Source organism: Narcine bancroftii, chromosome 2 (genome assembly GCF_036971445.1).
Source record: "Narcine bancroftii isolate sNarBan1 chromosome 2, sNarBan1.hap1, whole genome shotgun sequence".
NCBI classification, from domain to species: domain Eukaryota; kingdom Metazoa; phylum Chordata; class Chondrichthyes; order Torpediniformes; family Narcinidae; genus Narcine; species Narcine bancroftii.
In genome coordinates this window covers 146,244,548-146,258,696 of record NC_091470.1, presented here as the reverse complement: position 1 = coordinate 146,258,696, position 14,149 = coordinate 146,244,548, and the positions used below count along the sequence as shown (strand labels likewise).

Here is a 14,149-nt window from a genome sequence, read left to right as displayed (position 1 = left end):
AGTTTCTCCAGCATTGTGTTTTTATCTCAATCACGGTGTCTGCACCTTTCGTGTTTTACTCAGAGAATCACTCTCCACTCGATCCAATTAAGAGAGGGGATACAGTTTCAATGTAACATCTCAACAGAACCTCTGTCAGTGCAACATTCCTTACTTCTGCACAGAAGTTTAGATATGTGTGACCTAGACTTCAAAGGGTTCCGTGCTTGAACCCATTCCTTTGGTATAAGATCATTGGAGCTATAATTAAGAGATAGTTGGAAGCAGTTAATTAATTACTGCTACAATTCAGTAAGCAACTGATTACATTACATCAACATCTTAAAAACTAGTGAATTAAAATGACAATGACTTTTCACTGCTTGTTAGTCATCTTTCAAAGTACACAGTATCAGCCCATCAAAAGCCATATCTAATCGGAACTACATTTCTTCATTTCACCATGGGTGAAAAGTTGTGGATGATCGTGTTCGTAAAACAGTTCCAGGGAAGTGTCGATACTTCTGGTCTGAAAATTTTTATAGGATTAATTTTAAGATTTCGATGAGGATGTCTTTAGGAGTGCTAATTAATTTTAAAAACATTGAGAGATATGGCACGGTAAACAGGATCTTCTGGCCCATGAGCTTTTGTCGCCCAGATACACCAATTAACCGTACATTTTTTTTGGAGGATGGCAGGAAACCCACGCAGACATGGGGAGAATGTACAAACTCGTTTCAGAGAGTGCCGGATTGGAACCCATGTCGCTAGTGCTGTAATAGTGTTACACTAACTGTGCCACCTTTCCAGAGCTTCAATCAGGGAGGGAAATTCAATCTGGGCTGGAGAGAGGAAAATTCATCACTCTTTGAAATTGAAGAACACCCAAATGGAAATGAAAATAGACAGATTTTGAACGAGAAATATAACCATTGCGTACAAAATTTCTGTTCAGATTTCAGCCTTTGAAATTGTGAATTTTCCATTTCAAACATTCCAGCTTTGGTAGGTTTCAGATCCACCATCTGAATAAATGCTAAATTCCAAAAAAGCCTGGAAAAAAATCAATGGATCAGGTGCCACCTGGGGGAGAGAGGGGTGGAGGGGAAACAGAAAGAGAGAGAGAGAGAGAGAGAGAGAGAGTTTTTTAGATAGAATTTTGTGGATTTTACCAATCTGAAGAATGTCCGACATCTCGGCTTTGGTCATTCACACATTAATGACCAAAACTTAAAATCTTAGTTTCCTTACATGAGTTTAGATAGTTTACCGGAAATGCGGTAATTAAAGAGGCAGGACTGGCAATGTGCACATTGATACATGCTATTCATGAGCCCGTTGCTCGCGGAATGCCGGACGTTAACTTTACACTGCAAGCATTCTAGTAAATTTACTAGGGGTCAATGAGGTCAAGTATCGGAGCGGGAATGGCACCCTCATTCCCATTCCGACCTTTTTACATGGCAATGTGTTCTGGGAAAATGGCAATAATTTCCTAGAACATAGCGGCTGTGTAATGTCAGAGAATGAGACAGAGAGATAATGTCTCAACAATGCTTTGGTTCTGATTTCTAACATCAGTGACATTTCCCTTTTGAAGTGCTGAACCCTATGAGGAATTTTTCTCCTCATTTGATATTTTAAACGAAAACTGTAATCCCTTTTGCATTAGAATGGAGCAAAACTCGAATAATCTGTTACTTTCTCATTCAGAAATCCTTATGGTTTAGCATCTGCATCATTTTCATGTGTATAATACACAAAATTTCTCAACTTTTGCTTGCCATTAAGGCACACAAAGAGGTGCCACGTGCCCAGAGCCCCTACTGATAAGTGAGACAAGTGTCTCTTCAGAGACACTGAGTGTGTGTGGATTTGCCTCCCACCATCCCATAACCTCCACTACTGCACGGCTTCCTGTCATTTCCACCAGTGAACCTTGGTCCAATTAAGAAGCTGTCAGCACCAAAGGCCCTTCAGAAGCCTTGGTCACCATCGGCACTCTCATGAATCCCAGACCCTATAGATCCAGCCTCCAGCAGCCCACAGCCCATTTGACCTCTGTCTGAACCCCTTTCTGCTCCACTGCCTTGGTCTCCTTCCCTGTTGCTCCTTTTAGACTCACCTGCTTCGCTTTAAAATTTATTATTCCACTGTGTATCATTTTTTAAAAAGATGAATAATAAGAGTGCAGTTGTATTACTGGTGTTTTATTCTAGTTAGTGAGCATCTCTTCTTGATTAATAGCTTGAAGCTCTTGTGTGTCCAGGAACCTGTAACCTTGAAATGTCCTCTCAGAAGAGGGGAGGGAACGTGGGGGAAAGTTATTGCTGCATTTGAGCATAAAAATAGAAAGCAAGAAGACCTGTGAGAACCAGACAGAGTGAAAGAGAGAGAAAGATATTATCGTAGGTGTTCATAACAGAAAGTATAACGCACCATTCGACTCCAGTGCCAAATATAGGCCAATACCCGCCTCAGGGGCTCCATACATCATTTATTTTGCCACTGTCAAATAAGCATCGGGAACTTTAATATCCATTGGTCCTTCCAGAAGGTAGTTCCATGGGAGGTCAATCATGAAAGAAGGGAGGCATCAGTTTATTGCAGACTGAAACTGTCTGCTGGAATAATTTATTGAAGATTGTAAAATGGAGGAATAGATTGTAAAATGGAGGGGCAGTGTAAAATGAAGGAATAGGCAGGAAAAAGTGATAACTACAGGTTCTCCCTCAGTAAAGTTAACAAGCCATAATGTAGTGATGTCGTTGTGGTGACCTTGCACTCAATGCCATCTCAACCAAAGAGCTGATTGTTGACTTCAGGAAGGGAAAACCAGTGGTGTACGATCCAGAGATCATTGGGGAATCAGAGGTAGGGAGGGTGAGCAAGTTTAAGTTCTTGGGAGTCACTATCTCGGAGGATCTTTCCTGAACTCAACACACTAATGTCATCATGAAGAAAGCACGTCAGCGCCTCTACTTCCTCAGGAGTTTGCAGAGGTTTGGTATGATATTGGAAACCCTGGCAAATTTCTTGAAGTCTGGTGGAAAGTGTGCTGACCACACATGGACACCAATACCTCTGTGTGTAAAGCACTCCAAAAGGTAGTGGACACAGCCCAGGACGTCACAGGCAAAACTCTCCCCCCATTGAGAACATCAAAGGGGAAGGAACGCTGTCGTCGGAGAGCAGCAGCAATCATCAAGGATCCACATCACTCAGTACACGCTCTGTTTCCACTGCTGCCATCAGGTGTCACAAGACTCACACCACCAGGTTCAGGAACAACTGCTCTCCCTCCACCATCTGACTCCTCAATGACAAACTCAATCAGGGACTCATTTAAGGACTCTTATTTGTGCAACTTATTGATTTTGTTTTTTTATTCTCTGTGTTGCACAGTCAGTTTGCTTACATTTGTTATCTGTTTACAGTTCTTTGAACTGTGTGTAGTTCTTTATTTCATTACCATTGAGTGGTAATTCTTCCATGGCCGCAGGAAAAAGAATCTCAGGGTTGTATGTGATGTCATGTATGTACTCTCTACTCTGACAATAAAACTGAAATCAGAAATAGGAATGAAATTCAAGAACCGCAGATACTGGAAGTTTAAAACCCAAACAGAAAATGATGGAAATACCCAGTTCAGGCCACATCTGTGGGAGGAGAAACAGAATCAGCATTTTCAACTGGAGACCTTTCCTTCTGCTTTTGTTTCAGTCAAGGAAAATCTGGTCGCAGACTGAAACTGTTCCTCTTTCCACAGATGCTCTTTGACCCACAGAGTTTTCAGGTTTCCAGCATCTGCGGTGTTTCGATTTGTGTGGAAATGCACTCTGCATTCCTGCAGTGTACATGCTTCCATTGAGACAGTTGGAGGAAAACAATGGCAGCCTAGTGGCATTCATTTTGTGAGTTAATTATCAGGCACTCTGGTATCCAAATGACATGTAATCTATCAAAATAATGTAATTCTAAGATTGTAGCAATTGATACAATTATTAAAATTACATGCACATTTATTTGACAGAATTATTTATTTCCCTGAGATCAGTGCATACTAATTAGAATCAGGGTGACATCACGTCCATCTTGGATTCTACAAACTATAATTGTAACTTCGGGTACATCTAGATCAGTTATTCCCACCAGTGCCTACAGCACATTTAAGCAAAAAAGCCTTTCTTTTCCATCTCACATAACATAAATATTTTTCTTTTTTTTTTAACGTGGTGGGATGGAGTGAAGTACGGAAGAAACCAAAACCTGACTGCTTCACAAGGAAGGGGACCCGTAAACATTGAGCAGAGTCTTCAGTGGTGGTGGCCCTGGCCGAAATAAAGTTGAGAATGGATGGTCTGGATACAAGAAAGTTTTAGAATTCTAAGGTGTAATTATTTGCCCAGCACCGACACTGTGGCAGATGTGTGACAGCCCTTATATCCGGAGCTACACAGGATGCTGCAATTTGTCTTGCCTACAGCTGCACTACATTTCTCCCTTCCTTCCTCACCTGAATTCATGTAGATCAATGGGTGTTGTGACCTGCTGGTATCTCACTCAAGCAGCTATGACAGCAAGCATTGTCAGGTTATTGAATGGTGTCAATATATAGTGCTCAGTGTGGAGATGACTGGGTCAGTGATCCTTGATGATCACACTGTTGAGAAATATGTAACATTGATACATTTATTGCTTTTCTCCAGTGGAATTGTGGAGAAATTGCCACCTTTTCTGTTTTGCTCTAAAAGAAAATGCTTTAAAAGTATTTTGTTAATTATTAAATTGGCTTTGTGAGGAACAGAAAGGTTATGAGGAGAAGTAGGGGCATGAGGGGAAAACCTACCTCAGCCGTGATTCGAATGGCAGAGCAGGCTCAATAGGCCGGATGACTTAATTCTGCATTGATGTCTCGTGGTCTAGTAGACTGTTTGCTGTGGTCACACATTCCAACCTACCTGCCATAAATGCTGTTTGTTGTTTGGAGATCAACATGGCCAGACCTGACCTGAAACACAAAAAAAAAGGAAATGCTGGAATATTGGGTGAATAGAGAGAATGTTTAGCGCAATGATGTTTCAGTGCCAATGACCCAGGTTCGAATCCTGTCCTGTCTATAAGGAGCTTGTACGTTCTCCCCATGTCTGCATGGGTTTCCTCTGGATTCTCTGGTTTCCTCCCACATATGGCGGTTGTAGATTAATTGGGGTTTTGGGCAGCGTGGGCTTGTGGGCCAGAAGGGCCTGTTACTGTGCTGTACGTCTAAATTTTAAAAATTGCAGTGATTTAACAGGTCAGGCAGCATCTACGGAGAGAAATGGACAATTAAAATTTCAGGTTGGGACCTTTAATTGAGACTGGTTTATCAGTCAATGATCAAGAGCTCTGACACTATCGTGAAGAAGAGCAAGGGAGCTATTGTAACATAAATTACTGTGTCAACGCACAAAGCGCTGGAGGACTCAGCAGGTCAGGCAGCATCCATGAAAGGCGATAGGCAACCAATGTTTCAGGCCAAAATCCTTTAATCAGGACCTGCTTACTGTATTGCTGTTTGTGGGAACATGTGATGTGCAAATTGTCCATTGCATCTATGATCTACTGCTTTAGTACAGTCACAGGATTTCACAAGATATAGGAGAAGAAGTCAACTCATTGGCCCATTGAGTTTGCTCCCACCAATCTAATCCTGAACTCATCTATCCACCAACTCAGCCCCACTCCCCAGCTTTTTCCCCGTTACCACTGATGCCCTGACTCATTAAATACCTGTCAATCTCCGCCTTAAATACACCCGGCGAACTTGTTTCCACAGCCACCTGTGGCAAAAGGTTCCACAGACACTCGAGCCTCCGACTAGACATTTTCCACATCTCTGTTTCAAATGGAATCCTTTTCTATCCGGAAATTATGCCCTCTTGTCAAGACTCCTGGGAAACATCCTTGCCACATCTACTCTGTCCAGGCCTTTCAGCATTCAAAATGCCTCTATGAGGTTTCCCTCATCATTCTGTACTCCAACGAATACAATCCAAGAGTTGGCAATTGTTTCTCATATACTAACCCTTTCATTTCTTCTCTGAACCCTCTCCAACCTCAGCACGTCTTTTCTCAAATACGGTACCAAAACTGCACTCAGTACCCCAAGAGAGGTCTCACTTGTGCTTGAAAGAGTCTCGACATTACATCCATTGAGAAATGAAGGCCAACATTGCATTCGCCTTCTCTACCACCAACTCAACCTGGAGGTCAACCTTTAGGATATCCTACATGAGGGCTCCCAAGCCCCTTTACACCTTGTAATTTTGAATTTTCTCCCTGTCTAAATAATAGTCCAACCAAAGTGCATGACTGTACATTTCCCAACACTGTATTTCATCTGTCACCTTTCGATATCCTCATCACCACCTCCCCGACCATCTATTTTGGTATCATCCACAAATTTAGACAAAAAGCCATCTATTCCACAATCCAGATCATTTATATACAACGTAAAAAGAAGTGGCCCCAACCCCGACTCCTGTGGAGACCACTGGTAACCAATCGCCAACCAGAATAGGACCCCTTCATTCCTACAGTCGGTTTCCTGCTGAAAAGCCAAACTCTACCCATGCTTAGTAATTCCTTCCTGTCACTCCATGGGCTCTCGTCTTATTTAACAACCTTATGTATGGCACCTTGTTGAAGGCCTTTTGTTCAAATACACAACATCCACTGTATCTCCCCTGTCTATCCCACGTGATCTCTTCAAAAAATTACAATAGGTTTGTCAGGCATGATTTTCCTTTAAGGAAACCACACTCTCTTGGGCTTATCTTTTCATACACGTCCAGGTATTCCATAATCTCATCCTTGAGTCCAGTCACGAGACTTCAAACAACATTTATCTGTAAAGCAACTTGTAGCAATCGGACTTCTTTTAACAAGGTGGCTATTTTTTCTGTTGAGTCTTTGTCCCTCACTGTGCTGCCCAAACATCCAGAGGTTGTGGATGTCATTATATAAATGCAAGCCTGCCCACCTTCTTGAATCGAATGTAACCAAGCTTCATAAAAAGGGTGCTTGTTAAAAGTAAAATGCGAATGACCCAAGTTGAATTTCTAAGATTGCATTTTGACCACCCTTCAGTAGAATTGGAAAACATTTGCGCTGAGACAAATTTTAAGTCACCACCTCTTTCTGCAGATGCTGTTCGATCTGTTGAATAATTCTTGGTCAACCCATGTTCATGATAAAAAAAAATAGAGCATCAGAAGTGGACACCTCTTGTCCTGCATGAGGGGAAGGCTAACATGCAGGATAAACAGGGATTATGGAAATGCAGTGAAGTTGTTGCTGGAGACTGGATCCTGGGAACCAGGAATCGAGAGGGTGCTGAGGGCAAGAAGGGCATCAGGCAGTGAAGGCTTCTTCATTATATTGGAGGTTTAGACCTGGACGGTTTAAAACTGGAGTGTGTGCAGCTTCGGAGGCTGTGGGAGCACTGGAGGTGAATCCACGGACCCTTAGTGTCTCTTGCTTCTCTTTCTCCTATTGTCCAGGGTGCCGGGCAATGCTCATAAGACTAAATTTGTTTGCCTTACAGCGGGCAAACGTTGAAGAATATAATGTACAGGGCATTTTTAATATACTATTACGGGACAATAAAAGGAAGCTTGAACCTTTAAAAGAGTTATTTGACCAGCAGACTCTGGACAATCTGGTTTACTAAGATCCCTCAAGGAAGGAAGTCAGCAATTTTGACCTGGTTTAGCCCATACGTGACTTCAGACCCACCAGCCTGGTTGACTTTATCTCCTTGTCAATTCATGGGAAGTTCGGGATGAACAATCAGTGCCACCCCCGCCTGTGACACAACAAAATAACAAAGAAAAGAGATAAAATATGGACCTCCCCAGAAACTAAATTCTCAATTAAGGGGATCATGTCAAGCACAACCTTATCTTAAATCAAGTGCACAACTACATGAGGGTAAAGTTTCTCACCACACAGTTAGGAAAATACTGCTCATACTTGAAGTTAGAATGGGGATCTCTAAGGGCAAAGCCTTGAAGCAGTTTCTAGGCTATGACTAGTCGCTGGAACGGTTAACTGAATTGTTCAACTTCTGCTGTTTGTTCCATGAAATGTTTGAGCAAGTGGGTAGTTTCTAAATTCTCTCCAAGTTTGGTATTCCCTGCAGAGAACTGCGCAAAACTTCTGTCATCATTTCACTCAAAAGATGAAACCAGTTCTTTTCAGCTTCTACATTGCTTTCTCCCTGGGGAAATTATGAGCACAATTTTTAAGGAAGTAATGAAAAATGGCATGAAGACAATGACACAATGAGGAACTGTAGGATCTTTGGGGGGAGAGTGAAGTCTTCAATCACTGCAGTTCATTCAGCCTAATTCTGGAAAGGATACATGAGTCTGATTACAAAACAAAGACATTGAAAGTTTTAAATGCCAAATATTAAATTGCCAACCAGTTCCGTGAACGATTAGCAGAACTTTTCTAGGAATATGAAATATCTATAGTCATTGTTAACACATCCATTTGAAACTGGTTCATGATTTCACTAAAACAGCAAGCTGAATTGTTCCTCAAGCCAAATACAATTAGCTGGAGGAACTCAATAGGTTGAGCAGCATCAGTGGGAAAAAAAGAATGGTGGATGTTTCAAGCTGAAACTCTTCACTGGGACTGAGGTACAGAAGCAGTGTCAACTCAAATGTGTGAACTAACTCCTTCAAATTTGGGAATATCTATGTCACACTGCTTTTGTTAATGAATGTAAATTTGGACAGAGGTAGGAATTTCTAGTTGAAGCGTCAGTGACTGTTATTAGGAGTAGATCACATGGACAATTGTGCAGAGACGTTTCCCAATCACCGTCAATTGCAGTCAAGGATCATCCATTCAAAACAAATTATGATTGAAGTTAATGGTACACTTTCCTCATGTCTCCTCCAACCCTGCACCAGGCAACACAGGGGAAAGATTCCATCAAAATGCTCCAACAAAATCTTCAGCATGCTCCCTCTCTTCTACAACAGATGCTCAGTAAGAATCTGTGAAATTGGGGCCAGGGTTGGCTGTGGCCAGCCTGTGGTAGAATCGCCACTGCCTTGAGCTTTGTAGCATCAAACCCAGGGAGGAAGGGAGATGCGGAGCAGCCGGCTTGTGACCACCATTGCCCCAAATGTGGAGGGGACATGGGGAGAAAAGACTTGCATCACCAGGTTCAGGAACAGTTGCTACCCCTCCATCATCAGACTCCTCAATAAAAAATTCAATCAGGATTCTTACTTTGTATATTATTTAAATTTTAGATGTTTAAATTTAGACATACAGCAAGGTAACAGGCCATTTCAGCCCAAGAGTCCACCTTGCCCAATTTACACCAATTAACCAACATCCTCCTGTACGTTTTGAATGGTGGGAGGAAACTCGAGCCCCCGGGGAAAACCTATACAAACACAGGGAGAGACAGCATGGGATTTGAACCCTGGTCCCGATCTCTGGCGTTGTAAATGTGTTGCGCTAACCATTACGCCAACCATGCTGCCCCTTTTTATACAAATGAATTTTTAAAAATTTCTGTATTGCACAATCAGTTTATTTACACTTCTTTCTTTGTTTACATTTCCCTCTTTTTTTTGTACTACTGATATAGAATACTGGCTGGCCTGTAGGAAAAAGAATCTCAAGGCTGTATGTGATGTCATGCATCTACTCTGACAATAAATCTGAACTTGGAGAATTAAATGGGATGCATCGATTTGTGTTTTTGCTGGCTTGGTGGTTGATGCATACTTTGTGGGCTGAAGGGCCTCTTTCTGAGTTGCATGATCAATGCTTGCCATTCCTCTCGATCAGGGTCAACTTATGGGAGCAAATTATCCTTCCAACAAGCCAGGGCTTGGGATGTTGGAGGAGAAAGGAAAACCCAGGGAAAATTCACCTAGTAATAGAGAAATTGTGCAAAATTCAAACATGTACCCAGGGTGAGCATCAGAGTGACTCCTGGTCCTGTAAGATAACAGTGTTCATTATTTATACAGTTATATCTGATGTATTTTTTCAGATTTATGGCATATTGTGGTAATTTAACTCATACTTTTGGCATTAGGGTTAGGTATGGGGGTTCATGTCTTGGTTAGTTGAAAGGTTGAGGTTGGGTTAGTTGGGGGTTGAGGTTGAAGTTGTTTGGGGGTTGAGGTTGGGTTAGTTGGGGTTAGGTGTGGGGTTCAGGTTAGGGTTAGTTGGGGGTTCAGGCAAGGGTTAGGTTTGGGTTTGGGTTGGACCACTGAATGCCTCAGATAGCATCTTCTCCTTGTTCACCCCTCGTGAAGAAGTCAGTTCTTGGCATCCCTTGGCCCTTGTACAGAACAAAGGCCACTCAACTGCTCTCACCATGGAGTGCATTTCAATTAATCCTTGTGCCATTCTGTGGGTTAGTATTTGGGGTGGAGGGGCCATGTTAGACTGGGTTGGGTATGGTTAAGGCTGGGGTGGGAGGTGTTTAGGGTTTTGGTTAGGGTTAGGTGTGGGGTTTTAGAATAGGGTTGGGTGTGAGGTTTGGGTTAGGGTGAGGTTAGGGTTGGTTGGGGGGGTTGAGGTTCAGGTTAGTTGGGGGTGTCAAGTTTGGGTTAGTTTGGGGGTTCAAGTTCAGGTTAGGGTCAGGTTTTGATGTTAGAGGGTTGGGGTCAGGCCTTGGTTTGTTGGGAGGTTAGATTTGGGGTTCAAGTTAGGGTTAAGTGTAGGGTTCAGGTTAGGGTTAGTTGGCGGTTCAGTTTAGGGGTAGTTGGGGGTTCAGTTCAGGATTTTTGCACAACTTGTGTGGCTGGAGGAAGTATGAAATTTGGTGCGTCTGTACTTATGCATATAACGTACACTCTCATAGCTAATGACTTACCGTTGTACCATCCTGTCACCCTCAATGATGAAGAACAAGGGTTTGATGAGCTGTGAGTGATACAGTCATAAGGTTTTGTTTTTATCCATCCCAGTCAAAGCAAAGACCCAGGTGATGATAAATCACATCGCATCTTCATCTTTTTTCACCTCAGGATGGGAGCCGTTGACCCAAAACCTCAGGGCTGTTTGTCCATCAGAGTGTCTTCAGCAATGACAGAATAAGAAAAGAAAGATGTGCAATTGTATTGCACACCCCACAGAATTCCCCAATGACAGTGTTCAAACTGTATTCACCATGGTGATATGGGAAAACACAGCAACTGACTTGCAAACAAATCACAATGTGATCATCTGAATCGACAACGTTCATTGGGGGAGAAATATTGTCCAGGATACCACACCTTCTCTCACGGAGTAGGGGAATTGGAGAAAGGCCAAAATTGTGTTCAGTTCTGGTCACCTCATTATAGGAAGGATGTGGAAGCTATGGAAAGGATGCAGAAGAGATTAACGAGGATGTTGCAATGATTGGAAAATAAGTCTTATGAGGCAAGGTTAGCAGAGAGGGACTTTACTCTTTGGAGTGCAGAAAGATGAGAGGAGACTTAATTGAGGTCTACAAGATTTTGAGAGGCATGGGTAAGGTGGACAGTCAATGCATTTTTTTCTAGTCCAGGAATAGCAAATATCAGGGCCCATCTCTACAAAGTGAAGGGAGGAAAGTTTAGGGGAGACATCAGGGATAAGGCTATTTACACAGAGAGTTGTGGGTGCCTGGAATGCCTTGCTGGTGGCGGTGAAGGCTGAAACATTTAAGAGATTCTTCGGCACATGATGGAAGAAAAATAGAGGGTTATGGGGTCAGAAGAGTTTAGCATTTTATTTGGGAGGAATATATAGGTCAGCTCAACATTGAAGACTGTACCTTGCTGTCGTGTTCTGTGTCCTATCAGAAAGGGTGAGGAGAACACACATTAGGACCTGCGAGATGAATGAGCCACCATAATGCTCTTACTTTCCATACCACCGCTGTGCTTTAGACTTAGTCAGCATCACCCACTGTGGGAGACTTTGGTTAATGGGCACACCCTGATGAGCTAAATCATTCCAAGATGCTGAGCAATAGTTGAGTGCTGGATGGAACCTTCCCTGCCTCCAACCATAATCCCTTTATGTTAAACCTCTGCCTTGCGCAATGGCACTGACTTTCAGAAGGAAATCTATGAGCTGGTCATAAAGGCTAATTTCAATATATTCAGAACATTTCCATGCTACATTTTTAACTTTAAATTTAGACGTACAGCATGATAACAGGCCCTTTCGGCCCATGAGCCTGTGCCACCCAATTGACCCCCCCTACATTTATGAAGGGTGGGAGTAAACTGGAGCCCCTGGGGAAAACCCACACAGACACGGGAAGAACGTACAGTGCTGTATTGTCTATGTTGTTTAAAAATTGGTCTGAGATGATGCAGCTCTGTTCTACCAGTGTGAAGTAAAACAAATGAATGCAGTTATTGGCCAAGGGTTGCTATAGTTACAGTGGTTCTGAACAACATTTTTTTTCCCCCTTCATCTGCTGGACGCTCAAGGCAATGAGGGTGTTATTTTACTCTGAATAAATTTGTGAGGCACATTGTCGTGACAAATATGACCCGGTGTTGTGGATTTAATTTATAAGCAACATCAAGAATGGCACCTGTTTTGTTTCCGGTTTATCAGATCTAAACTCAGCTCTCCCTTCCCTTGCATTTTCATTTCCTTCTCTTGTGGTTGCTATGGATTTGCATCACCAGTTATCACAAAAGAAGGCTTGCACCAGGTAGAAATATGTGAGAGCAGATGATTGGACTTGAACCATGTCATAAACCAGAATGGCAATGCTTGAATCTGAGAACCAATTAGAGTTCTGGCCATTGTACGGTTCAGTCACAGAGCCATTGATAGCACTGCAGTGAGATTTTAAAAATGTAGGATTTACCTTCTCCTTGTGACCACGTGGGCTTCCTCCGGGGGCTCCAGTTTCCTCCCACTTTCCAAAGACATACAGGATCACTAGGTTAATTGGTCACATGGGTGGTATGGGTTCACAGCCCAGAAAGTCCTGTATTTCTAAATTAAATTCAGTTTAAAAATGCAATTGATGAATGGTACCCTGTAACTTTGGGTTTCTTAAAAATGAAACAGTAATTTATTCCAGAATACATAAATAGTTATTTTATATTATATTTTTGATGCATATATGTGCTGTGTGAGAAATGTTTTATGTGTGCATTGTGGTTGAGAGAAATGAAGTGTCACCTGTTGTGTATGTATAAACTTGAAAGAGTGCAGGTGTTTAATGGCTGGCATAGTCTCGGTGGGCTGAAGAGCCTTTCACAACGCGTTTTTGAGACTTTAGACCAAGGCACGTCGTCCTCCCACAGGTGGATGTGATAAATTTTATGGGACAAATGTGGAAATAAACTGGAGTTTCTGCCAACATTTATCACAAGTTCACTATAGCCAACGGAAACGATCTCATTTGCTTGTGGGAGGTGGTGCTCACAATGTCTACTGCATTTCCAATGCCTGTGAAAGCACTGAGAGACATCCAGAAAGGTGCTATACACATTCATTGATATTTTTGGCGGTGGAAGATCTCACCAAGATGGGTGTCATCCTTGTGCAAGAATGAATTAAATGAAATTGAATTGTTTATTGTCCAGTGTTCCGAGATACCAACTCCATCTTCCATAAGTTCTCAGTCTGGAGATGAAATTGTTAAATGTTACATCTTTTCAGGCAACCTTCAAATATGATACTTTTCTCAGCCTAAAACAGTCATGAGAACTGATATTTCTTCCACTGCTTTTTTCTGATACCATCCGCTTTTAAGATGGTAGTTTCCTGATGTCCTGAAGAATGTTGTTTACGTCTTGTGCACTGGGAATATTTTCTCATGACACAAAATGCCTGAAATGATGAACATCTTAACAGTTGGCTGCATCCGGCTGTACGTGGATCCAAAATGCTAGGCCACCAAATGCCGCCACGTGCTGGGATTCTTCCTGTCCCAGGTGTTGCCACGCAACGTCTTGGTCACCTGGAAAGGTTTGTGGAAACATCTATCCAGACAAACACCTATGACCACGTCCATCGGGCAGCAGTCAGCATTGAACGTCCTGCAGACACTGAGAGACGAGGGTTTGATGAATAATGTGGGGTGGTTCCCTGAGCAGACTGTCTCGGTCATCTGGATGAATATCGCATCGCCAGTGCT

The 14,149-nt window shown here is 42.5% G+C and overlaps 1 protein-coding gene across 11 annotated transcripts in view; it reads right to left on the bottom strand.

Moving 5' to 3' along the window:
• clstn1 (calsyntenin 1) overlaps positions 1-12,640 on the bottom strand; it is a 102,264-nt gene extending 89,624 nt beyond the window's left edge. For 8 of the 11 annotated variants that reach the window (XM_069918452.1, XM_069918439.1, XM_069918444.1 and 5 more), the window contains exons 1-3: positions 12,587-12,639; positions 11,813-11,833; positions 4,944-4,993 (exon numbers count right to left, since the gene is read on the bottom strand). In XM_069918452.1, coding sequence (XP_069774553.1) covers positions 4,944-4,993; positions 11,813-11,833; positions 12,587-12,639 — 124 coding nt within the window. Of the gene's footprint in view, positions 1-4,943; positions 4,994-10,885; positions 10,912-11,812; positions 11,834-12,314; positions 12,379-12,586 lie in introns of those variants that run through there. The other 3 variants (XM_069918449.1, XM_069918440.1, XM_069918447.1) reach the window with 3 other exon arrangements.
• Between the last annotated feature and the right edge of the window lie 1,509 nt (positions 12,641-14,149).